This window comes from Leptodactylus fuscus, chromosome 5 (assembly GCF_031893055.1).
Source record: "Leptodactylus fuscus isolate aLepFus1 chromosome 5, aLepFus1.hap2, whole genome shotgun sequence".
Classification (NCBI taxonomy): Eukaryota; Metazoa; Chordata; class Amphibia; order Anura; family Leptodactylidae; genus Leptodactylus; species Leptodactylus fuscus.
Genome location: NC_134269.1, coordinates 53302671 through 53329501, shown reverse-complemented (window position 1 = coordinate 53329501; position 26831 = coordinate 53302671). Strand labels below are relative to the sequence as shown.

The 26831-nt window shown below is 42.3% G+C and overlaps 2 protein-coding genes across 2 annotated transcripts; one reads left to right on the top strand and one right to left on the bottom strand.

Annotated features, from left to right (window-relative positions):
• Positions 1-36: 36 nt before the first annotated feature.
• Positions 37-19043, top strand: LOC142202800 (nucleoporin NUP35-like). Its single transcript, XM_075273119.1, has 9 exons — positions 37-190; positions 3464-3622; positions 4358-4485; positions 8938-8995; positions 10879-11020; positions 11740-11809; positions 13282-13410; positions 14351-14491; positions 16626-19043. Exons 1-9 carry the CDS (start codon positions 163-165, stop codon positions 16701-16703), a joined length of 933 nt encoding a protein of 310 aa, XP_075129220.1. The 5' UTR covers positions 37-162; the 3' UTR covers positions 16704-19043.
• Positions 19044-19781: 738 nt separating this feature from the next.
• Positions 19782-26335, bottom strand: SNRPA1 (small nuclear ribonucleoprotein polypeptide A'). Its single transcript, XM_075273116.1, has 9 exons — positions 26180-26335; positions 24457-24604; positions 23987-24065; positions 23858-23904; positions 22858-22960; positions 22088-22167; positions 21565-21637; positions 20543-20636; positions 19782-19949 (listed from the first exon to the last, which is right to left on the bottom strand). Exons 1-9 carry the CDS (start codon positions 26259-26261, stop codon positions 19879-19881), a joined length of 777 nt encoding a protein of 258 aa, XP_075129217.1. The 5' UTR covers positions 26262-26335; the 3' UTR covers positions 19782-19878.
• Between the last annotated feature and the right edge of the window lie 496 nt (positions 26336-26831).

Below are 26831 nucleotides of genomic sequence, written 5' to 3'. Positions count from 1 at the left end.
CGTGCAGACGGCGCACAGCTGCGTTCCAGACCTCTATGTGAGGATGACAGGCGGACACGTGACCGACAGAGCCGTGACACACAGGCAAGGAGGAAGTGTCCGCGGGTTACATCGTTGGCCCATGTGAGACGCATGTTGTGAGGCCGGGCTGTTCCTGGAGACATGTCAGCCTTCTCCTTAGAGCCCCCGGGTGAGTAGAGGCAGTAAGAAGCGAGTAGTGCTGCAGGTGTCATGTGATTTGGGTGGCGCGATAACGCCCCCTATTGGTAGGTGTATACACTGAGTTCAGCATGCGGTTTTCCTTTCACTATCATTATGAGTGAATATGAGGCCTGTGCCCTGTGTGACTGTGATTCCTGGCACTGCCCATAGCCTTACCCTGCATCATACCCATCTATAAAGCAGGGTGAGCTTATATTACACTTCTGGAGGCAAGGGCCCTTATAAACAATCTTTAAGTTTCCATTTATTTTACCTGCTAAATATTTTCCTGCTATTTTTCGGATTTTTTACATGATTTTTTTTTTGTTAACGTAAGAACTGCATACATTTTTTTTATCACAGTTATGAGTAACTAGGGTTGGGCGAATATGACCTAAATCAGAGGCCACACCCCCTATTTAAATGCCATGCCCTTCCACTAGGTTTTGGTTATTCACGGATCAGGAATCCCGATTGGATCGTTTACAGTTAGTGCTATATCCTTTAGCCAATGGCAGTATGAAACCAGATGACATGGATGGAAGATAATTGATATAATCAATGTGGGCGAGTTCATCTCCATAAAAGGAGCCAGATTTCAGTTTTGGTTATTTTGCGATTAATTGCCCACCCCTATGAGTAACCAATTTCTCCTATGCCAGTAAACCAGAGGATTTTAGTGTGGTGAACAATATCCTATAGGTGAAATGTATAGTAACCTGCTTAGCAATATTACAATTAAAAACTGCCTGCATTTCTCTAGTAAAAAGCAGCATCTAAACATCCTTATTGGAAGCAAAAGAAACTTGACAGAGCTTAAAGGGGTTGTCCCATCTTAAGGATCTATCTATACTGGTAGCTTATATAAATTAAGACTTTTCCTAAATATATTGCTTTAGAAATGCTGCCTTGTTTGCCTGCTTTGTGAACTTATTCCTCCCATTGTTTACAGCGTTGCCATAACCACGGACCTGTGTGATAGGACAAGTGACGTCACTTACTTAGTGCCATTCAGCTAATTGCAGTTTGCTGATAAAGCTGAGTCTGTTATCTCTCTATGTAAACACACAGATAACACTGAGCCCTTCTCTATATGCATCTGCATATTATCTGATCTGCATAAGTATTGTGATACCGCATTGTACTGCTGAAACGGTGAGATGGGAAAACCCCTTTAAGGCCGGAGCCCCACGGGATGTAAACGCCGCGATTTGCTGCAGCGGAGAAGCTGCGGGAAAAACCACAGCGTTTTACAATGCAAGCAAAAGGGACTTTGCGGAAGTAATCGCAGCACGGACACGCTGCGATTTGCAAAGCCGTTGCGGCTTTGCAAATCACAGCATGTCAATTATATCTACGGAAATGCCGGCGGCTTTCCCATAGATATAATGTTAAGAGAAAGTCCGCTGAGGAAAACTCTGTGAACTTTCTCTTAAAAGCGCTGCGGAAAGAACCACAATGCGTTCACACAGCGGTTCCTTCCGCAGTGCTTTAGCTCTGCGATTACGGCCCGTGGGACCCTAGCCTAAAGGGGTTGTTCAGGCAAAAATGGACAATAAATGTATTTTTTAAATAGCCAAGGGTAGGTGAAAAACAAGCAAAAAAACCAATACATACTCCCTTTTCCCCAGTGCTCCGGTGCGTCTGGTAGTTTGCTTTAAAAAAACATTCAAATGAATGGGTTTTTAGACTGACCGCCAGCAAGCTGTCCCCTATCCAGTTTCTCGAGGGATTAGGGCGGAAACCCAAAGGGTAGACAGCGGTGCTAGTGTGAACATCACAGGTTATTTGGGAGTTTTTTTCAGCTGTGACTTTCCTTGACATGTCATCTGTTTTACTAAGTGCTGACGGCTGCACATGACTGTCCTAAGGGGCGCGTTGTCTGTCTCCTAGGCTTTTGTCGTCAGTATGATGGGTAATACAATAAAATGTCATTTCTTCTACCCTTACACTTTGTCCCAAGAGTCTGAAGGTAATGTGGTGAGGAGGATTTGTTAAGATGGGAATTTCTGTTGTAATTATTGAGTATTGCCAGGTTACTGGCCTGAGTTGTAGCAAATGGGAGAGTTTATGAGGACTGGTATTCTGGGTGCCAGCCTTTACCAATTCCTTGTCTGGCTTGAGATGTGTGTGAATTATTAAGAGGCTCCAGGCTCATGCTAATTTAGGTGCACTCCCTAGCACCAGGGTTGAGATCTATGTCCGAAAACTGGTGTAAGTTATAGTGTATTTGGTCTCCACCATTCTCTGCCCGCTTTCATAAAAAATGGCGAGTAGGACGGAGATGGATCAGAGTACTGAATCTTTGGTGCCAGATAGGATTGAAAAATGGCATCCTTACTGAGTAACATTTACTAATGTAAAACCTGAAATCCACTTCAGTATACTTTTTTGTAATGGGTCAGCGAGAGGACTCCACTTGTAGTTTAATCTTGTATTGCGTAGGTAAGTTGTACCTGAAATCTGTGTAGACATCCTATTGCCCCTTGAATGTCTTATCATAGGTTTAACATTAGCATTTGGATCTGCATGGAGACCCGAAAGACAGACAACCTACCTGCTTAAAAATTGGTTATCGGCGGACCCCCAGAGCCTATGTTTCCTCCTGGAAGGACTTTTCTCTCTACCGGTTTTTGCAGAATCTGCAGCGGAGGCTCCTACAGATATCCCATTAAGACTCCAACGCAGATTGCATCAAGTCTTAGGAAGTATGACAAGCCATACAGTGTCAGGGCTCAGGGGCTTAAAATCTCGTACTTGAACAACTTTAAATCAAAACTCAAAGCAAACCTTCAATATACATAGAATATCACCATATAGTGTACAGATAACACCACCACTATACATAAGATATCACCAAGTGGGATACAGATAACACCACCACTATACATAAGATATCACCAAGTGGGATACAGATAACACCATCACTATACAGAGGATATCACCATATAGTGTACAGATAACTCCATCACTATACAGAGGATATCACCATATAGTGTACAGATAACACCATCACTATACATAAGATATCACCATATAGTGTACAGATAACACCCTATATATAGGATGTCACCAGATCGGGCACAGATACCCTCTCTATACTATTTTGATAACCATTGGACTGCGCTTTGTTTCTTGTAAGTAAAGCCCCTTATAAATGTTTGCGATGTATATTTTATCAGTGTGACATTTCCAAGATATTAAGCTGTATACAGTTAAGCTGCATGACAGTTTTACATTTTGATGTCCTTTCTTTCCGCAGGTGGAGAACCTATGGTAATGGGTTCACCAACATCCGCCAAACCCGGTGCCAGCGCCCAGTTCCTTCCTGGCTTTTTGATGGGTGATCTTCCAACACCTGTAACACCACAGCCCCGGCCATCATTAGGATTTATGGAGTCTCGATCACCAGTGTTGGGAGGTGAGAAGGTTAATCACATGACCACATCATAGAGGCCATAATGGTAAACCTAAGTGACTTATGTGAGCAGCCCGTCATCTGCAGGCTGTAGCTTAGGACATCTCGGTAGATACAATGTCACAGCTGTCTATTCAATGCTTCTATTTCTTGCAGATTCCTGGACTTTTTAAAAAAACAAAAACCAAACATACAAATTCCTTTCTGCGCTGCATGTGCAATACGGTCACCAGAGAGTTCCTGTAAAATGCTGTACATTTATAGCATTAGTTCATAAATGAAAAAGTGTCTACAGTAAAAAATAGATTGAAAAATAGATGTTTGATATTGCTGAAACCATTGTTACTAAGACAGACCCTACAAAGTGCAGGAATTACCCCAACATGAAGCCTTTTGTCCCTAAAAATTAACCAGCCTTGTACAGCTACACCAGTAGAGAGAAGTTTTGGACTGACCATCTACTGTCTATGTGATCCTCCCACCTCTCCACAATGGCAGATGTCAGAGGAATCTGTTGGATCCGATTATACCTGTTGGATCCTGTTGTTTTATAGTGAGATAATTTACTATCCATGTCTGACAGTGGTTTTATCCTCCTATTGTATACTTGGACACTTGGCCAGGCTGAGCATGCATGTCTATGGCAGAGTGTGACAGCCGGATACTGAGCAAGCATTCTCATGTGTATGGCCAGCCTTATTCTATAATAACAAATGATATGTTTTCTGCTGTTTTTAGGAAGTTCTCCTCCTCAGCCTGTTGTTCCTTCTCATAAAGATAAGAGTGGTGCTCCCCCTGTTGGAAGCATATATGATGACCTTTTACTTCCAGGTCTTAACACTACACCTTTAAGTTCCAGAAAGCTGGTAAAGTATTTTTTTGTACTTGTACTTTGTACTTTTTTGTGTAACTTTGTACTTTGTTTTTCTGTCTCATTAGTCTGAACAGGGGCTGATCAAGTATTTCTTATAATCTATGTAATGCAGTGTTCTGCTGTAATGTGTTTAGTAGGGAATTATAATAATTACTGGCTCTATTAGGGCCTGTTCACATGGCAGAATTTGGCACTGAAGGGAACTGGTCACCTGAAGGGAAATAGAGTCCTATCTGTAGGTAGTGTTTGTTAGGGGAGGAAGATTAGGCATATGAAACAAGTGGTCACTCCTACTCAGTGGCTGACAGCTATCTCTATACACATGTATACGGGAGACTCTGCCAGTCTCTACTTGATCTGTTGCCAGTGGATACAGCCATGAATGTGGGACTTTTCTAAGGTCAGAAAATCAGCCATGATTTCCTTATTGTGGACGGGATATCTTCTGATACATGTAGTGAGCCCACATTAACTATTATTATGTATTATTATTGTTTATATAGCACCATTAATTCCATGGTGCTTTACATTTGGGGGTTTACATACAATACACAAAATATACAGGTAGGTATAAAACTAACAGTGACCGACTGGCACGGTGGGGTAGAGGGCCCTGCCCGCAAGGGCTTACAATCTATGAGGGAAGGGGGGTAGAGACAGAAGGAGAGGGGGAGACTGTACAGATGGTGGTGCGGTGATAGTGTTATTGGAGGTTGTAGGCCTTCCTGAATAGGTGAGTCTTCAGGGCCTTCTTGAATCCTGTGATTGTGGGGGTCAGTCTTATGTGTCGTAGTAAGGAGTTCCAGAGTATGGGGGATGCGCAGGAGAAATTTGCAGACAGTTGTGTGAGGAGCAGATGAGAGCAGAGCGGAGTAGGAGGTCGTTGGAGGATCTGAGGTTACGTGTGGGCAGGTAGTGGGAGATTAGGTTGGAGATATATGGAGGGGCCAGGTTGTGGATCGCTTTGAATGTTAACGTTAGTAGCTTGAACTCAATTCGCTGGGCTATAGGTAACCAGTGGAGGGACTGGCAGAGGGGAGCAGCATGAGTATCGGGGGGGAATTAAGCGGGCAGCGCAGTTTAAGGTGGACTGGAGAGGGGAGAGGGTGTTTGCTGGGAGTCCATGAAGAAGGGTGTTGCAGTCTAAGATATAAGATAAGATTTAATAGTCGCACAGTGGGGAAATTTCAGCATGTTACAGCAGCATAGTAATACAGATACAGGATAATACACAGTAATATATTACAGAAGTACACACACAGGCTGAGAAGAGAAGATATACTAGGAGTCCATAGCAGCTAAGGAACAGAAGAAGAAAGAAGGAAGACTTCATAATCATTAGTTCTCTGTGCGGAGTGATCTTCGCTTGGTCTGATGTAGATTATACAGCCTGATCGTGGTTGGAAGGAAGGACTTGTGATAGCGCTCCTTCTCACACTTGGGGTGAAGCAGACGGTCACTTACGGTGCTGCCAAGTGCCATCAAGGTCCCATACATGGGGTGGGATTTATTCTCCCGCATGGAGGTCACCACAGACAGTATCCTTCTGTCACCCACCACCTGTACTGGGTCCAGGGGGCTCCCCAGGACAGAGCTGGCCCTTCTGATCAGCCTGTCACATCTATTTCTGTCCCTGGTTGATATACTGCTCCCCCAGCAGGCCACACTGAAAAAGGTGGCTGAAGCAACCACAGAGTTGAAAAAGGCCCTAAGAAGTGGCCCCTGGACTCTGAAGGCCCTCAGCCTCCTGAGCAGGTAGAGTCTGCTGTGGCCCTTTCTGTGCAGCGCCTCCAGGTGATCAGCCCAGTCTAGTTTATTGTTGAGGAGCACGCCCAGGTACTTAGAGGTCCTGACTATCTCAATGCCTGGATGAGTTGTGCCTAAAGTTAGCAGTGTACAGTGTGAAGAGAAATGGGCCAAGAACTGTACCTTGTGTTGCCCCCGTACTACAGATCACTGGGATGATTATGTTTATGTTCATGGGAATATCCCGTAAAGAATGTGCAGTATCTTTATCTTTTTCTAAGGTGGTTAGTGGTACAGTTTAGCAGGTTTGTCTCTTGTATCAAATCCTGGCCACATGGACTTTGGAGTCAGTAGGCCAAACCTCCGACTCCATTTTTCCACAGCCTGACTCAGACTCTTTCTTAAATTCCAGCTCCTTTATAAATGGCTGACAGCCATGGTGAGAAAAAAAGCTATTAAGTTCTTCTTATTCACAAAAAAAAAAAGCTTGTGATTGAAATCCTATGAAAATAATTATGCAACAAACTATAAGTCTAATTATACAATATTAATAATTCTAAGTTAGGAATAAAAATAATTCATCATTTTATTTTGAAGTCAGAGTCTAGTAATTCCACCCAAAACTGGCCCCGTCTCTGACTCCAGAGCCCTGCTACTATACCATAATGATTAGAGATGAGCGAACAGTGTTCTATCGAACACATGTTCGATCGGATATCAGGGTGTTCGCCATGTTCGAATCGAATCGAACACCGCGTGGTAAAGTGCGCCAAAATTCGATTCCCCTCCCACCTTCCCTGGCGCCTTTTTTGCACCAATAACAGCGCAGGGGAGGTGGGACAGGAACTACGACACCGGGGGCATTGAAAAAAATTGGAAAAAGTCATTGGCTGCCGAAATCAGGTGACCTCCATTTTAGACGAATAGTGGATTTCAAATCCGGGTCATATGAGAATGTGAACTTTGTGACTATGAGACAGGGATAGCTGTACAGGCAGGGATAGCTAGGGATAACCTTTATTTAGGGGGGAATGTTATTAAAAATAACTTCTTGGGGCTCTATCGGGTGTGTAATTGTGATTTTTGTGAGATAAACTTTTTCCCATAGGGATGCATTGGCCAGCGCTGATTGGCCGAATTCCGTACTTTGGCCAATCAGCGCCGGCTCTGCTGGAGGAGGCGAAGTCTAAGATTGCTCCACACCAGTCTCCATTCTGGTCCGACCTTAGACTCCGCCTCCTCCAGCAGAGCCAGCGCTGATTGGCCGAATTCCGTACTCTGGCCAATCAGTGCTGGCGAATGCATTGTATTGGTGTGATGAAGCAGTGCTGAATGTGTGTGTTTAGCTCAACTACACCGGTGGAGTAGTTGAGCTAAGCACACAGATTCAGCTCTGCTTCAATCAGCGCTGGCCAATGCATTCTATTAGCTTGATGAAGCAGAGTGTGCACAAGGGTTCAAGCGCACCCTCGGCTCTGATGTAGCAGAGCCGAGGCTGCACAAGGGTTCAAGTGCACCCTCGGCTCTGCTACATCAGAGCCGAGGGTGCGCTTGAACCCTTGTGCAGCCTCGGCTCTGCTACATCAGAGCCGAGGGTGCGCTTGAACCCTTGTGCAGCCTCGGCTCTGCTACATCAGGGCCGAGGGTGCGCTTGAACCCTTGTGCACACTCTGCTTCATCACGCCAATACAATGCATTGGCTAGCACTGATTGGCCAGAGTACGGAATTCGGCCAATCAGCGCTGGCTCTGCTGGAGGAGGCGGAGTCTAAGGTCGGACCAGAATGGAGACTGGTGTGGAGCGATCTTAGACTCCGCCTCCTCCAGCAGAGCCAGCGCTGATTGGTCGAGTTCCGTACTCTGGCCAATCAGCGCTGGCCAATGCATTCTATTAGCCCGATGAAGTAGAGCTGAATGTGTGTGCTTAGCACACACATTCAGCTCTACTTCATCGGGCTAATAGAATGCATTGGCCAATCAGCGCTGGCCAATGCATTCTATTAGCGTGAACTGAGTTTGCACAGGGGTTCTAGTGCACCCTCAGCTCTGCTACATCAGATTGCTACATCTGATGTAGCAGTGCCGAGTGTGCATCAGATGTGTAGTTGAGCAGAACTGGCTCAGCACTGCTAAGTCTCTGCATTCGCATAGGAATGCATTGGCCAGCCTTCGGCCAATCAGCGCTGGCTCTGCCGGAGGAGACGGAGTCTAAGGTCGGACCTGAATGGAGACTGGTGTGGAGCGATCTTAGACTCCGCCTCCTCCAGCAGAGCCAGCGCTGATTGGCCAGAGTACGGAACTCGACCAATCAGCACTGGCCAATGCATTTCTATGGGGAAAAGTTAGCTTGCGAAAATCGCAAACTGACAGGGATTTCCATGAAATAAAGTGACTTTTATGCCCCCAGACATGCTTCCCCTGCTGTCCCAGTGTCATTCCAGGGTGTTGGTATCATTTCCTGGGGTGTCATAGTGGACTTGGTGACCCTCCAGACACGGATTTGGGTTTCCCCCTTAACGAGTATATGTTCCCCATAGACTATAATGTGGTTCGAAACCCATTCGAACACTCGAACAGTGAGCGGCTGTTCGAATCGAATTTCGAACCTCGAACATTTTAGTGTTCGCTCATCTCTAATAATGATGATCTTGTATTTTTCACTATTGCTTTGCATGTTGACATTTTGTCTTGTACCTTAGGCAATGCAGACGACTTTCACTTCAGGAATTCCATCGACCCCATCGACTCCGTACACATGTAAGTAAGTCCGAGCACTATAGATAAGTATGATTCAAGGAATCCCATCTCCTGACTAGGTTTGAGATGGGAAATCCAGCCAATCTACAGTTCTTTTGTCCATGGAGCCATAAAGTAAAGTATGTCACCAGTTATATCAAGGAATTATCGTAGCAATATTATTTTTGGGCCTTTTCTCCAGTAAAGGTGAGTTCACATAGAATTTATTCCTGCTGGATTTTTGAGATGGAATCCACCTCTAAAGATGCCTCCCATCTTTCACTAACTCCTCTCCTCACTCTTATTGAAATGAATGGAGGTGTTATTTAAGGCAGATGATGAGCCAGATCGCGCCTCTAAATCCACATACAAAACACTGTGTGTGAACTTGCCCTAACTGTACGCTAAAGCTCTTTTTTTTAGATCAGGCATATTAAAGCATGTGATACTCGCAACAAATAAGCTCTCTCCAATTTTGGGTTATTCGCCTCTCCCCATCATAAACACTTGTACACAAACTCGAACCAATCATGTGTATAGAGAGGAGGTTGATGGTTGTGGGAAGAATAACTAACCTCTGAGTTAGCAATAGGTTAAAGGGAGCTTATTACCAGAACCCATCATATCAGCCAGCCCTGCAGAGAGGTTACAATCACCTGGATCAAACAGTGTTTTTTCCTTGTGAATCTGTACCGCCATCGTCGAGATATTGTCTTTTTTGAGCTCTTTGGAGGAATAAGGATGATGTCATTGTCTTGAAGGTGTAAAGGCTGGCAAGGTCAACATTGCTCTAAAGAGTTCATTTGTATATTGAAATAAAGAGCGATATCTCAGCAAATTAGTGGAAAACACCATTAGATAGTGTAGGGTCACCTGAAACAGTCATGCTGGGTTCCAGTGACAGACTCCCTTTAAGAACCCCACATTATTATATGGGCGGCATGTAGCACATACATCAGACAGCCCCTGATGCATCAAGAGAACACGGTGGAACTGGATAATGGACTATATTAGGAATAAGAATCGCTATAGTCCTATATTAATGTATTCACATTACGGGAAGTAAACTGTACCCATATAGCTGTGTGCAGGATTCAGAACTCCAATGTTAACATATGGAAAACCTCTTTACAATTGCAATAAGGAATCTGAGCCTTGACATTTTCTCTTTAGTTTTAGAAATGTAATACGTGTAACTGAGCGGCCTCTTTGGTTTGCATTTGATTTATTTTACAGCTGAGTGTAAGGGACAGTGGCTAAATTCATAACCTACATAGTGCGTGGAGAAACAGACACTTAACTGAAATTATATTATGTATATTAATATGTCCATATTGTATCTGAATGTATTAAAGAACACGACAGGTAGACATTGCACCCAAAAGATAATCCCAGTTATTCCTCCATTGACTTTCTCCTCTTCTATGACACTATGTCTCATTTTGCACAGAAAACTGTCATAACCCCCTTCCCTTTTTGTAGTCCTATAAGACAGCCTGTAAGACAACTGTCTGCAGGAGGAGACTCACACTCTCATCTATCTGCAGTAAGAGACAAAAACTGTTAGCTGCACCTGTCTTACGAGGCGCCGGCATCTCAATAATTCACAAGCCCGCTCTTGTACCAATATGTAAATCTTCTACTTTCAGGACCTGGTGTATGATTTCGAAGATTTCCTATATCCCTATTGCCAATTTTCTTGCGTAATTTATTGTAAATTTGTTGGGCCGAGACGTCCCCAGCTTGCTTGTTCAATGCCCATTTTTGGGGTGCAAAAAGAAGGAAGTGGCACATCTTTGGTGCCAAATGGACCTGTGTGCTAAATAATCACCACAACTATGATTTTACTTGTGAGTAGGATTATTATTAATTAATCCAAACCTTTTTTTTTTTTTTATAAACAGCTTCAAGTGTATTCAGTCCGTCAACCATAGTACAAAGCAGAAAGGCCACATTATCACCTGCGCAGCTCGATCCGTTTTACACACAAGGTGATTCGTTGACCTCTGAAGACCAATTGGATGATACCTGGGTTACAGTTTATGGGTGAGCTGTTGTATTTTATTTAAAATTTGGCAAGGCGGGGGATACCCTCTGCTGTCCATCACTAAATGCCACACCACAGTGGATGGGGATACTACGCCTATGCTTGTGCAAGAAGTTAACCTGCTACCTCAGTTGTGTTGTATAAAACTAAGGGTCAATGGAGGGCTTTCTGGGACTAGTTGTCTTTCTCATGTGTATGTTATCCTCTGCCAGATATATACATGTTCATCCAACATCATTTAAAAGCTCTGTAGCGCCAGGATCCTCAAGGTTTCTTAGGAGACAGCAGGTCTGGTCTTCTCTCAGTAGACATGGTTGTGCCAGACTTTCATTCTGCATCCGTCTTTTAGCAGAATGTACTTCAGTGTAATGTCACATTGACTCAGAGTCAGAGCGCGCAGTGGGCACTCCATGTGTTCTTGTATGACGTAGTGCTAGAGAGGTTCAGTATGGATCTATAGGGATCTGTAGGTTCCATATATGCCTCCATACAAGAGTTGTGCCTAAGGCCAAGGCTACACTGTGACTTTTTGTAGTACAACTATTGACTATTTAGTAACGGGTACAGTCCACACGACTGCTTACATCTGGACTGCACTCTGGCCCAATAGTTATAGTCAAATAGTGGCACTGCAAAAACTCGCAGTGTGTCCTAGGCCTTAATCTTTTCATTGTTTCTTTCTTTCGTTACCACCCCTGCTTCTTCCATTTGTTTTCAGGTTTCCTCAAGCCTCAGCTTCCTACATCTTACTCCAGTTTGCTCAGTATGGAAATATAATAAAACACGTGGTAAGGATTACTTTTATCTCTCTTTTATGAGTCTGTTTTATTAAAGTGAACCCCTCACCTTTTCTGACCCTTGCGGTACTTTGTGGACCCGGGACAGTGTGAGATTAACTGATGTGTAAAAAAGTATATATAAAATTAATATCTAAGTCCCGAAGAACAGAAACAAAAATTTGTCAACAATTAAACATATTTAAAAAAAAATGCCACCCCTCTCCCAAAAACAATAAAAAGCAATCAAAACATGATACATGTTTTGTATCTCATCTTATTTATAATGCATAGTGAGCAGCCTGAGGTGAAGGACACAAAAGTCAGTGTTATGTTTTTTTGTTTTTTTAGTATTAGTATTCCCCATAGGATCCCTTGTGCTTTGAAAGCTTGAAAACATTTTTTTTTTTTTTTTTTTTATGGTTAGCCAACAAAGGTATTACTTGTACAGGTTTGGGTTTTTTTTTTTCTTTTATCTTTGACACAAATGTTTTTAAGGTTAAAGAGGATGTCCTATGCAAAAAAAAAAATTTGTTTCATATAGGCTGGGGAGGTTTGTTTGTTTTTTTAAAAAGAAAGAAAATAAATTCATACTCCCCTTTCCCCAGTGTCCTCCTGGTACGGTCCGGGCAATAACAGACCAGAAGGACCGGACTATCCTGGGAGGTACCAAAGCACTGGGGAGAAGTGAGTGTGTGTTTTTTTTGTTGTTTTTTTTTTTGTGTGTGTGTTTTTGAAACACACAGCATATTCATTTTACCTGCAAAAAATTTGCTAGATCTTCCCCATAGACTTTTATATTAATAGGGGAGGCATAAATACAAAATGTAGGTAAAAGCACAAACGTTTTTGATGTGTTTTTTTTTGTTGTTGTTGTTTTTTTCAGCATTTTTTAGCTGCAATTTGCTACATTAAAAAAGAAAAGTGATATTGCTTTGAATGCAACAGTGAAATAAAGGCCGATTGTTAAGATGATGAGGGGGAAAAAAACACCCTCCTGTTTTATATCTGAGGATGTGGAAAATCACTAGTACTCCTGATTTGCAATGTATTACCTATTCTACAAGTAAATGCGCTCCATGACATTCCTTTAGTTGTCTACTCTTTTTGTTTATTTAGTTGTTCTTTTTATCCTTGGCTTATGTCAGACATCATAATCGGGGTAATTTATGCGCATCAAAATCATTTGCATCATACATACATTTTGCCATTAGATCTGTTAGCATTGAGCATACATGAGGATCCTATGACTGTGCTGCCTGCCTGGTGGTGAGGACCTGAAGTGTTACCTTGTGATCAGCTGGGCTGGAGTTTAGTCGCTGGCTGTGACACGCATGCCATTGTACAGAACACACACGTCTATGTGTTTGCTGTGTCTTGCTGCAATATTGCCAAATTTTAGTCTCCATATTAGAACTTGATATCCTGAAAGGAGATTATTTTCTGACCATCTTTAAGTTTTGTTTTTTTGTTTCTTTTAATAGATGTCAAATACTGGAAACTGGATGCACTTACAATACCAGTCCAAGCTACAGGCAAGGAAAGCTCTAAGTAAAGACGGCAAGATATTTGGTGAATGCATTATGATTGGTGTGAAACCTTGTATAGATAAGGTAAGAGTGCTGTATATGGAATATTAGAAACCATTCCCTCCTCCAGCGTTGTTTTCTATGGATTTACATTGATAGCTATCAGTGTATTCATTCCCCAAAACCACAAAGGGCTGCAGAATGAAGTGGCGACAGTCCTTGCTTAAGTAAATCTGGAGTACACCCTGCAGGAGCGCAACACATTCCCACAAAGATGTCCGTACGCATGTTGCTGTCATGTACCGCTCCTCATTCACTTAAAGAGGACCTTTCATCAAATCGGGCACATGCAGTTCTATATACTGCTGGAAAGCTGACAGTGCGCTGAATTCAGCGCACTGTCGGCTTTCCCGATCTGTGCCCGGTGTAAAGCGCTATCGGTCCCGGGACTGTAGCGCTTTAGTGTCAGAAGGGCGTTTCTGACACTTAGCCAGTGATGCCGTTATGCCTCGTGGCGCCTATCACACTGTACTGTGGAGCGGGGAGGAACACCCCCTCCCTCTCCTTATAATACTCGTTTATGGACGAGCTGTGTGAGCAGAGGGAGGGGGCGTTCCTCCCCGCTCCACAGTACAGTGTGATAGGCGCCGCGAGGCTGAAGGACGTTCCTGGCTAAGGTCCTCTTTAACTGGACCAAGCTACCATTCCAGACACAGCCACATACTTAGGATATGTCAGGCCATGGTGGTGCCTTTGTCCTGCTGATCTTTGGGGTCCCTCTCCCTTGGGTTATGTAAATTCCCAGAAAAACTCTCAAGGTCATCAAATATTAATCAACAGCGACGAATACAACCCCAAGTAGCCATATTGCAGCCTATGAATGCACAATGAAAGTACTTCCTTGACTGCCCAAAGGTTTCACGAAGGGGCGTTGGTCTAAATCGTATTACATAATGGTTATTCTTGTACTTTTATTCTTTCTCATAGTGACCTGTGGATTAACCAAGTGCTGTCTTTCTTTCAGAGTTTAATGGAAAATAGTGAGAAAGCTTCTGTGTCCTCCGTGTATTCCACCATCACACCGCCACTAAAAAGCATAAGCTCTCCACGGACAGGAATGCGACCTCTGGCTGCAGCTTACAGGGCCTCAACTAGTCCTTACAAGGTATTTTATTTGGCTGTCTGACTGTCTATATCAATCTATATACTCCAGTGCGATAACTGTAAATCAAATCTCTCGCCCTTGCACTCCCTGCCCCTCTTCATGTTATCTACTTTTGTCTCACTGTTGATTTAGTTGCTTGTAGTTTGTCTATTTTTGCTGAAATGGCAATGTCCTCTCCATGTACAGCAGCCAATCTGAAGAAGCAGTGCTGCAGTGTAAAATATGAGGTCTGTCTGTGATGGGGTAAAAGCTATGCAGCTAGGCCAACATTACATATCACTGTGATGCTTACAATCCCACACAGAATTACCTGGCCTAATGCTGCAACCGGATCTTTTAAAGGTCCCCCCCCCCCACTAATACCATTGTAGTGTGTGTAGGGAAATAACATGCCTGATTGCTGAAGGTCAGTTATTCTCTTATATGGGGCGACATACAATAGTATTAGTAAATCTACAGGGACTTTTATGATGCCCTATTCTAAATCCATAGGCCAGTGATTCTTAACCAGGGTCCGATCGAACCCTAGGCCCTATGCACGGTTCATTTTGTGTACCAGTAAAAAAAACATATACCTATGTCTTGAATTTTGAAAAAAATCATATTTGATTTATTTCTAAAGAAGGGTTCGGTGAATGTGCATATGAAACTGGTGGGTACAGTACCTCAAACAAGGTTAAGAATAGAGATGAGCGAACACTGTTCGGATCAGCCAATCCAAACAGCACACTCCCATAGAAATGAATGGAAGCACCTGGCACAAAGACTTTGCCGGCGGCCGGCCGCTTAACCCCCCGCGTGCCGGCCGCTTCCATTCATTTCTATGGGAGCGTGCTGTTTGGAACGGCTGTTCCGAACAGTGTTCGCTCATCTTTAGTTAAGAACCACTGCCATAGGCATTATTGTGAGGCTTAAAGATTTTAGTCTTCTGGAAGACGTTTTACAAGATTTTGGAATGTGTCTATGGGAGTTTTTGCCCAATTAATCCATAAAAGTATTTATGGATCAGATATTGATGTTGGCTGGCAATTGCCATTCTGATTCATCTAAGTTTTTGGTTGGTGTTGAGGTCATGGCTGTGTGCGGACCTTCCACATCAAATTCATCCAACCATGCCTTTATGGACCTTACTGTCAGCATCGGGGTACAGTCATATTGGAACATCAAAAGTCCTACAAAATTGGAGGAACTCCTGATAAAACAACCCCATAGCTTAATCTCTCCTCCCAAAGTTGGCACAATGAAGTCAAGCAAGTAATGCTCCCCTGGCATTCACCAAACCCAGACTGCTGACTTGTACGCACTATGAGCCTCCGCTTTGTAACTTTACTTGGTCTGCAATTTCGTGGTCAAGTTCCTAAACACATCCACTTTACAATAATTGTATTCACGGTTCATGGTGGAATGCTGAAGAGGAAAAAGAATGTTACATACTGTAATCTTAATGTAGAACCATGCCATACATACCTTGCACCAGATTTAAGGTATAGAAATGTTTTATGCCTTAAAATGCATCACACTGTGCCAAAATACTAAAGAAAAAAAGGTGTTTGATAAATCTGGTACATCTCTATGCTATGTCTTGGCTGGCTTTAGACCATTAGGTTCTTTGGTAAACTTGTCTAAGCTGTTAAAAAGCCTAGGTATGATACAGTATATGGGACAGAGGATAATCGTACACATCAGGGAGAGTGTGTGCTTACATAGGCGGTACGGAGACTTACAAGTCATTCCTGCTCTGCTAGGGATTCTGGGTAAAAAATAATATGCAAATCTATTCTCCAGGATGTAATTAGAACAGAGTGCACTCTAGAGGGCGGCATACAGAATGCGCTGTTCTCCTAATTACATCCTGGAGAATAGATTTGCATATTATTTACACCGTATATGGGAAGCATCATAAATCAGTGATGGCGTGCCTTCCATTCATACACGTCACAGTCTGTCCAGGAACTATGGCTGACACATGGACTATATTTCTTGACCTGCTCATGTCCATGTGAAAGGACCATAAATGACATTTTTCTCCCTTGGCTTCTCTATAACACATCAAAAAATGTCTGTGCAAAATGACAATAAGTGGGAAAAAAACATTAAAAAAAAATCTAACTGTGAACAAAAACTGTTCTTGCAGGTTTTCATGGACAGACAGACCCCGAAAAAGGACGACACCTTGGTGTCTAAAGCTCTGGAGTATCTATTTGGATGGTGATGGTTTTTATTACATGTATCAAACTGCTGTAATTCAATATTTTTTTAAACTTATTTGTATTTTATCAACTTTTTACATGAAATTTGTACAACACAGAATAATAAGCATTCTCCAGGTACTGGAACGGTGCTCGACTGCCACTTTACTTGTAGAATGACAACTGCGGACCGCTCACTGATGGGTTTACACCTTCTGGCAGCCATTTTTTCCAGTATACCAATAATACAGGCAGCTATCAACATGAACATTGATGGCTGTGGAGTCTCATGGGTAAAATTATGGTATTAACAAATTGAAAGGCTATATTCACATGACTGTGCTAGAGAAGAAAAAAAAACCCTGAAAAATGGATTCGTTGTCATCCATGGGGCACCAGTTTTCATGTATTCGAGTCTGCAGGATCTGTGAAAAGCAGCCACAAATAACATCTTATTTTTTAGGGGTGTTCCTCACAGCCCAACAATGACACTGGAAGGATATCGGTGATGAAACTATATCTATGGCATATACCAGAAAAAGCTGAACTTAGTGCACTGTCAGCTTTGTAGCGGCATATACAACCTGTGTGAGGACATGTAAGCATCCTGCTCGATCTTGTTGTGGAGCCTGTGGCTCAAAACTCTCTTATGATTAGTCCTATTCACCTGTGCCGAAAATACCAGCAGCGGAAAAAAAAAAATGAAGAGGTATTCCTCTTCATTTTCCGCTGTGTGAACATACCCTAAGACTGCCTAGACTAAAGATGCACTGTCTAAAACACTATTAGTAAATATGTTAAAACTTTTTTTTTTTTAAACGGTTGTCACATTGCACTTTATCATTTGTGTGAATAGACCCCTAGAAAACCCCATGTATAACACTTGGGTGGGTTTGCAGCCTCATGTGGCTGCTGGAAATTGTAAACTCTTAGGGTAAGTTCACACAGGGTCTTTTGATTCGGAACCTGAGGTGGAGGCTGTCTCAGGTCCCGGACCAAAATACGGGTAACTGTGAGTGGATGCTGATGTAGTGCACTGGTATCTAGTCTCGCAGTCCGCTCTGGATTAGGCCCAAATGAATGGGCCTAGTTGGGAGGAGGGAGTGTCTTCAGGCGGATGTCGCGAGTTGAATCCGCATCTTGCTTCTGTTTCCAGGAGCTGGAAGAAACGGCTCCCATTGATTTCAATGGGAGCCGTCTTTTTGGTCAGGATTTTGACATGGATATGGCCACAAAATCCTGACCCTGTGTGAACTTACCCTTACAGGCATACCAAAGAATCTCCTCTTCCTGCAGTAGTATTTGCCAAGATCACTGCTTGGGTGGCTAAATGTCAATGCTTATTAGAATCTTATGCATTAGATCTATCCTGTTTCAGCCTTATTTACTTTATTTTTTTTCTTTTACTCAGTGGACATGTATAATGTATATAAATACTGTAATTGTATAATGCAGAGATAAGAGCTGCTGTATAGGCATACCTCAGCCAAATCTTAATAGAATGTTAATGAGCTCTGACACAGATGTAAAGGACAGAGGGCTGTAATACTCAGGTGTCGAGAGTAATATTTGCAGTGGTAGACTGTCAGATTTCTTGTATTCCAAAATGGTGGATGTATCAATTGTACATGAAATGTCATGCAAACACCAACTAGATCTGCTTTGATGCAGATTTGTGTAGCGCATGAACTGCAAAAGGTTAAACTGTTGTGTAAGCCCAGCCAAGTAACAAAACACATGGAAAAGGTATGCGCCACCCTTTAACCATACTGTTAGGGTTTCATTCAGATAAGCATGACAGCCCCCCAAATGCCACTGTTCCTGACATATGCTAATGAGCAATCTGTTGCTCTAAGCCATTTTGCCCCAATTGGCTCCTTTTAGTCATTGAGTGATAAGACTAAGGAGTTGAGCTGAGGTCTTGTGTTGGTGCTGGTCAGAGAATTGTCACAGTACACCCAGAAGCTGCAGCATCCAAAACTGATCAGTTAAGGTGGATTCACACTACCATTGTCCATGTCTAAGTAAGAATTTGACACCCCCCTCCCCTTCCTATTCTCGGACATCAGTCTGAAGTCACCCCAATATGTAAAACAAAACTGTTGCTCTGCTACAGTTAATGTCAACTAATAATCAAACTTATGTGAACAGCCCCCAACAGTGTGGTTACTTTGATGCGCTTTTAGTGACAGACTAAAGCCATCACTTAGGCAGAACATATCGGTCTCTGTATGGTTTTATATGGCAAGTATACTTTCTACATACGCACAGGCACACTTTAGGAGATCTAGATGGAAGAACTCACGGTTGCCCATTACAACCAATCAAAGCTGCGCAGTAATGGGTTGTTATTAGCAATAGACTTTTTTTTTTTTTTTAATTACTCAAGTCTGAAAATACCTTTAAGCTTGGGCTGGAACAACAAAATAGAAAAATGCCCGGCAGCCAGTGCCCAAGTGCTTGGGAGGGTTTTATCCAGAAACATGTAAAATACTGAATCCATGTTTTCCTAGAATATCATTTTGTACAGGATTGACTGACTTGTATGAGAATGTAAATAAAATAGCTGCATCAAAATTAAATGGCTTTTCCCACACTGGTGCTTTATGTATTAAAATATTTTATATATTTATAATGTTTTATTAAATTGTGCTCACACTTGTAACGTGTAAACCACAAGCACTGCAGTCAGTGGACGTATACCATGTACTAGACACAATGGATAGTTAAAGGGATTGCTGATTGGGGAAATTCTACTCCCATTGTGAATGTGGACACGCATGTGCCATTCATTTCAATGGGAGCACCACATATTTGCTGTATCAGAGCCATTTTCAGTGACCCCATTGAAATGCATAGAGCCGGGATGTGTCTGTGCCCACCTTGGCTGCATTCCCAATGAGAATGTATGAGAGGGGTTGTGGTCAGACACCCACCAATTAGCAATTCATCCTTTACTCTATGGGTGAGTCCTTTTCCTTTCATAACGTCATTAAAATCACATGCCTAACGTCAGCGTACAGCCCAAACAATAGTATGGTATATAGTTGTGTCAAGTTTCCCCCATTGTGAGTGAGCCTTAGCTCTGTATACACCTAACCTCAAATTAAAATACAAAAATTTATTGAAATACAATTTACAGAAGAACATTTACAGTGAAACAAACAGCCTTGTAAAGAAACATCACAAAATGACAGCTCAGGATCCATTGACTGCTATGTCTTCGTCCATTTCCTCTTCTGCTTCCTCTGAAATGAACACATCGTTGCCTGCAAAATTGTACAAGAGAAATGAATGATTGATCTATACGTTAACATCTCTCTTTTGACATTTACATTCAGCTGAGTATTCTCTCTCTTGCTTATATGAGCATGCGTATGTTCTCAGAGAAAGGAGAATAAGTCACCACCAGTCCCGCGGCAGCTTTTTTGCCTTAGAACAAAATATCGATACTCTTCGCCTTTCCCAATCAGAGAGTTGGGTCACTACCGTACAATCTATGGATTAACCTTCATCTGATGTGTATTACTTCTTTAATTTTTCACCTTATCCCTAAATATTAGCATAACATACTGTAGAGCTGTAACATCTTGGCCCCAACTGACTGCCAACTAGTCTAACAATGGCTATGTATTAGCAAATGCATAATCCACTCACTCGACCATATTGTCTTGCCGTGTAAAGCAAGTTCCCCATCTTGCTCTCTCACCATCACATATACTTAATAGGATAACTAAATCTGCAGCCATTACATAAAGCTTTTACATCTCCAAAACTGAATTTCCTGCCTGGGTTGGAGCAAAACAAGTTCCCTTATTAGGAATATAAAAAAAGGGTGATAGGAGCATTGGGAGACACTCACCTGGAGCGCGGTCTTTACCAGGAATCTGACCAGACTGCAGCAAACCTTTCAACCTTTCCACTTCGGCTAGGGTTGTAGCATTAGCAATGGCATTCTGTAACATTACAGTGTAAAACAATTGTACATATTAGGATACATATGTATAATATACACTATGCAAATGTAACATTGTAGGTGAGAATAATGAAGCGAAGATTTCTCCTCCAACATACATGAAGTGTTATGTTCTGCTCCTCAGGCTATATGAATTGAAAATGTGAATACACGCAAGTATTTTTTTTTTTTTTTTTTTATTGAGGGGGGGGGGGGGAAGGGAGCTAGAGGTATTATAAACATGAGCATGCTTTCTGTTTGCTAAAGGGTTGGTTCCATTAATACCCCCCCCCCCCCCCTTTTCCCTTTTTAAAACAGCAAAGGGTCAAGCATATGCAATGCGGCTCCATTCACTGGCTATCAAGTTGACAGAATATAGTGTTCAGTTATCTCTTACACCTCATAGACTTTGAATGGTGTGGTGTTTGAGCAAGCACTACTGTTTACTAAGGGGCTCTGGGCTCCCACTCTCATGAACAGCGAGGATCCCAGCAGTATGAGGTCTTAATCTAGCAGATAGAGATATTCATGGCAACAAGTTTAGCAATTTTTCATGGCAAGATGTTGCCTCACTCACAAACTCCCTTTTTCTGATTAAAATCATGTGGATAGGTCTGTCCCTTTAGGGTAAGTTTACACTGAGTTTTTTGGTCAGGGTTTTGAAATGAAAATGAGCAGACATTCAATTGAAAAATCTCAAATATTTCCATAATTCCAACAAAGCCATGTATCAATCTACTCAGCTTCTTCTGCTGTATAACATGGTGCCAACAGACCACTACATTTTATTATAAGACAGGCTTTCTTAAATGTGTAGATATTTTTCTGAATTTTCGCCTAAAAATAATTACCAGTTTGCTTACAAATTGCGAGCCATCACCCATGTGAGACTTCTCAGACATGGAAACTGTACAAGAAAAATACTGTACCTTGATGGCTTCGACATCACTGGGTGAAGGGCCAGACTTCTTCTTCTCTTGTAAACCTGCCCCAGGTGTGAATCTAGAAACAGGAAGGAAGAAACATATTTCAGAAGTCGGCTCATAAACCGGTATTGGCTTCTCTCATCTTTCAATGGTGACACCATGAAAGTGATTTCAACCCAGTGTAGTATCTTATCTTGGTTAACAACTGATACATACAGAAAGCTTCTTCAGAAGCACCTTGTGGAGAATAGATTTGTGGTCTCTGAACAAAAAGCACAATGCTTCTTACATGGTCAGATGACATACTTTGTAGCTAGTTTAGAATTAAAAGCCCCCTTTTTTTTAATTTTTTTTTTACATAGTAATTTAGAGATTTCCTATGATGCATCTGACACCATCAGTGCAGGTCTACGGTGCAGGATATGACATTACATGCCATTTCCAGCAATCTTTTAACAAGACATGTGCCCAAGGAAGGTGCTTGTGAAGGAAACTTTCAAGCTTCAGAGAGAAATTCGTATCTTACGTTTTTGATCTCTTGGCAATATCCTTTGCAAGCTGTGCACCCCGCTTGCCCTTGAACATACTCGCTGCTTCTTGTCGCTCCTGAAGCGATACCATACACAGAGTTAAATGAAAGTCAGCAAGAGCAATTCCAAGACTGGGAAGTAACTGCTCAGCAGTCGTCTTGTTACAACAAAACTAAGTGCAATGTGCTCATAGAGAAGACCAAAGGCAGCCAGACCAAAACCAACAAGGTTGATGGCTCTATGGGAAAGTTAGTGTCTTATATGTACAAAGAGTTTCCGTGCTGGTGCACTCTCAGAAGTGTTATATTTGAGTTATATTTAATAATGACACAAAACGTGAATCCACGTATGTAAACAGGAACTAATGTTTGTGACTAACAACAGCTTGCATCCATTTATCTACTGAAAAAGCAAGCATGCTTAACCGTACAGCCAAGGGCCACACGTTGAACTCACTCAGTCTACAGAGCAAAGGTGGCAAGTCAGCCACAGAAAACTGCAACTTATAATAGGGGGAAAAAAAGGCTGTTCTTACACCTAACATTTATGGAACGGCTAGGTCTTCCTCTAGCCATCAGAATGGCCATTAAAGAACCAAACTCTGCTATGTTATTGGGCCAAGTGAGTACTCTAGGTGCAATTTTTAACCCATCATGCAGCTATCAGCCAACTAAATTTCTCTGGGACTCATGGTAAAGAGAGAGAATTCTCTTCTACAAAGAATACCAGTTAGTGCCAAGTAGAGATATCAGCAAAGGCAACTTACTGCTAGTCTGACTTTCTGGAAGTCCAACACCCGGACCTGTGGTACTTTGTAAATTACATACAGTCTGTAATGTCGCTTGTTAATGACTGGATTTCTTAATAAACTGGAAGAGAAAACAGTGAATGGTTAGTGAGAACAACAACTACAATAAACAAAACACACATTACAAACTTTTACATGTCCACAATATTAATGGCTAACCCTTGCGTTATGGCCAAGTGAATGGGACAAAGCAGCAATACCATGCTACTAAGCTCATGGCGTGATCGGATACTGATGGATATCCTAAGCAGTACTGTAGAGTTAGGAGGTCAGAGCGCTACCTTCCAAATCCTATAGTTCTACACTTAGAATTTATTAGTGGATGACAGCCATAGCCATACAGATCCGCTAATGGAATAAGCTAGTGTCTGAATTCCTATGAAGGTAAAAATGCAACAAACTATATATCAAATTAACGATACCATAGCAATAGTTCTATAATATGATTAAAAATCATCATTTTAATTTTAACGCTGGAGTCCATAATTTGTTTTTTAACCAAGACTTGCCCCAAACGCAACTCCACAGTCCTGATCCTTAGGACCGGTCATCAAGATTGCTGACTGAGAAAATCCTTTAATGAGGTATTCACCGGGAATCTTTTTTGCTAGAGGTGAATGTAACGTACTGCACAGGATATGAACAACTGGGGACTCCATATATTGCTATATAGGGTTTGCACACATGGCATGTACCCATAAATAGACACCATCTATGATAACTGATATATTGGCAGGGGGTTGAGTAGAAAAGAATACCATTGATCAGAGTCTGCAAACTGTAATGCTTCTGAACTCTGTGCATCTTTGGTTAGACCAAGATTTAGTTTCTGAGGGACACTATGGTCATAAATATATATTGATTGTAAATATGTACATAGATCAATACGTAATAAATAAACAGTGTGTGCCAACCTAAAGTGACTAAACAAGCCTTATAACGACAGTGGACTACTTACCAAAGATACGTGAGATTCTTAAGCGTTGACAAGTTGTCCAAGTCACCCTGAAAATGAAGAAGCGAATAATAAATGAAAGCAGTGCTATAGGTTTACTAATAAAATACACAGCAAGGAGAAAATTCTTACCAGTTCCAGAATATTGTTATTTGTAAGGATCAGCTCAGTGAGATTCGGCAAAACCTGCTCCAGTCCTTCCCCGATACGACTAGAAACAACAAAAACCAATTGTATCTCAGAAATCTGCAACACAAGGCTACAACTAAAAGAAAATCACAAAGCTTTCACCACATGGATTTGCTTAAGACAAACCAAAAGGGACAGCAGTTTACTTATGAGACTACCATTGGTCATAAGAACGTCCCTAGGAGTTCTGCATCTGAATGTGTGGTGGAGAAGTAGATAAGACAACAGACTCAATTGGGAAAAGCACTGTAAGAAGTATTATATATCAAAGACAGATTTTAGAGCAGACACAATCTTTACACACTTGCTGCACTCCTAGCACAGTCTCTCAAGATGAATGAGGAGTTATTACAACATTTAAACTGGGGCTGAATAACACGGTATGGGGCCGTAATGAACACGGACAATCTTACCATATTCTATTATTGTTTAGTAGTAAGGATTTGAGTCTCCTCAGCAAGGGAAATCCATCCAACTTCCTGATCTCATTGTCTGAAAAGTCAATTGTATCAAACTGGTCCAATGTGGCCCCAAGATTCTCAATGACTGGGATTTTGTAACCTAAAGAGAACAAAAGATATTTTGTGTATTTAAAATACACAAGTACACTCTCTCATGAGTATAAATGCTACGTATACACATAAGGATTACAGGCATCTGGTAAATGATCTGTAAAAGTAGAATTAAAATACATATTAAAAAAATAAATAAACGAACAACATTAACCCACAATTAAATCCCCTGCCGCGCCAGTGGTGCCCACCAGTCTGTTTAATATCCAAAACGTATGACATGGCTCACACGTGACCTCTGCAGCCAATCACTGGCTTCAGTGGTGATACTAACATGGATCACCGATGCACTGCAGGGATTCAGCTAAGTAGCGGTCGGTTATTTTATAACATTCTACAACACCTCTAAGGGATTGAAGAGAACCTTGATCCCCTCCCTCCAAACATCTGGGGGAGGTCCTGCAACAGTGGAACTAACCTGCTGTAATACTGACTGCATATCCTAAAAGCTAGACCTTCATCTCCTTTCTCTACATCCTACTCACCGGGTCAACATCATAGGTTTTCTTTCCTCTCTTTTTTCATTTGATTTATGTGGTTTTAATATTCATATAAATAAACTTTGGCTATATTTTTATTCAATTGGATTTTGGTACTATTCCCTTATTCTTTGCCAAACGTATTGCTATCTCTTTCAGCATCTACCTCTATGGTACGCCCTAGGTTTATATGTTTTCTGTATTATGTCAGACACATTCAACTCTGTGAACCAAAGCAGAAAGCAGCGGCTAAGTGTGCACCTAGCTCTGGAGGACTCAGAACAGCTCAAGCAAGGCTCACACCTCCACTAAGGGATTCCATTCCCCATTCTACTTTAAAAATACAGAGAGAAGAGTCTTACAAGCAGGACTTCTTTGAAACCAGTCATACCCCGTTATAGTCTATGGGGTCCATGGGTAACCACTTTTTTTTTTTTTTTTTTTAAGTGGATTAGTTTTCAGTTCGTGGGGTCCAGTTGGGAAACCCAAATGCTATTGTCAACCTAGCTTTAGGCTCTGTGTGCTGGGAGTGGATCCAAAGTACATCCATCAGAGATTGAATGACAAACATCCCGAATCAAGCAATTTTGGGACAAAGAATGGACAGAAGACGGGACTAATCCTACAGAGATGTGACTGAAGCATCAGAATACTACACCTCCAGTGGAATCTGAACAGGGCCCCATATGTGCACACACATGTAGATTAACCCTTGTGGATCTCCATATAAAATCATCAACGGGTCAACTTTATGCTAAGGGCAAATCCACAGATGTAATCACTGGGTATAATAAAGGAGCTTTACTATGGACACCTGGTACCTGATGGAGACCCATGATAAGCTTCCGGTGGGGACAAGCACTGAGGTCAGTACCGCACAGTGCGCCCCCTTCTGGTATCACAGCTAACCAACACCAGGCTAAGACCAAAAGAGGCTCAACAAAGATCCCTCATTATGTGTTAGTAAGAGAAAGCGCCGGAATAACCCGGAATGCGGAGCGATACAGCAGGCAGCCTGCAGCTCTGCGCCGCCCGCCCGCTCTGCCAGGTACCCCACTCCCTTAGCACCGAGCCCCAGGTCTCACCCCGCAGGTCCAGCTCTCTGTCGCGCACGGCATTCGTGTATTGTGCCGCCTGCTCAATCACATCGGCCGTGAGCTTCACCATGGCGCCCGCACAGATCCTCAACACGCTGCACACAAACCGCGCTTCAACACTGACTAGCTAGGCCTCATACGTCACTTCCGGTACGTCGTCCAATCACAGTAAGCGAACTGCAGCCCAGGCAGAACAAGTCGATCAAAGAACTTATAGAGTGGAGAGTTGACTGAGGCGGTCTAGGTTCAATAAGCCTGCCTGGAGCCCTCTGCATCATTGTAGTGCAGTGGCAGTATTGGGCTCTCTGACTAAAGACTATGAAAAAACGTACATATAAGTGTGTGTGTGTGTATATATATATATATATATTATAATTAACAAAAATACCAGCTGCACGATCACAGAAATCAGGATGCACGCCCAGGATCCAATCAGTAAAGCTCAATGGGACAGAAAAAAAGGCAGCCTGCCTGCCCTAAAATTTAAACCAAGGACCAGAGGTGTAACTATTGCCATAGCAGATTATGGGGTCTGTAATGCAGGCACTTACTGTATCGGGGACAATAAAGGGCAATATACCATGTTGGGAGAGCAAAGGGGCTCTATCAGCAAAATTATGCAGTATGAGCCCCACATATG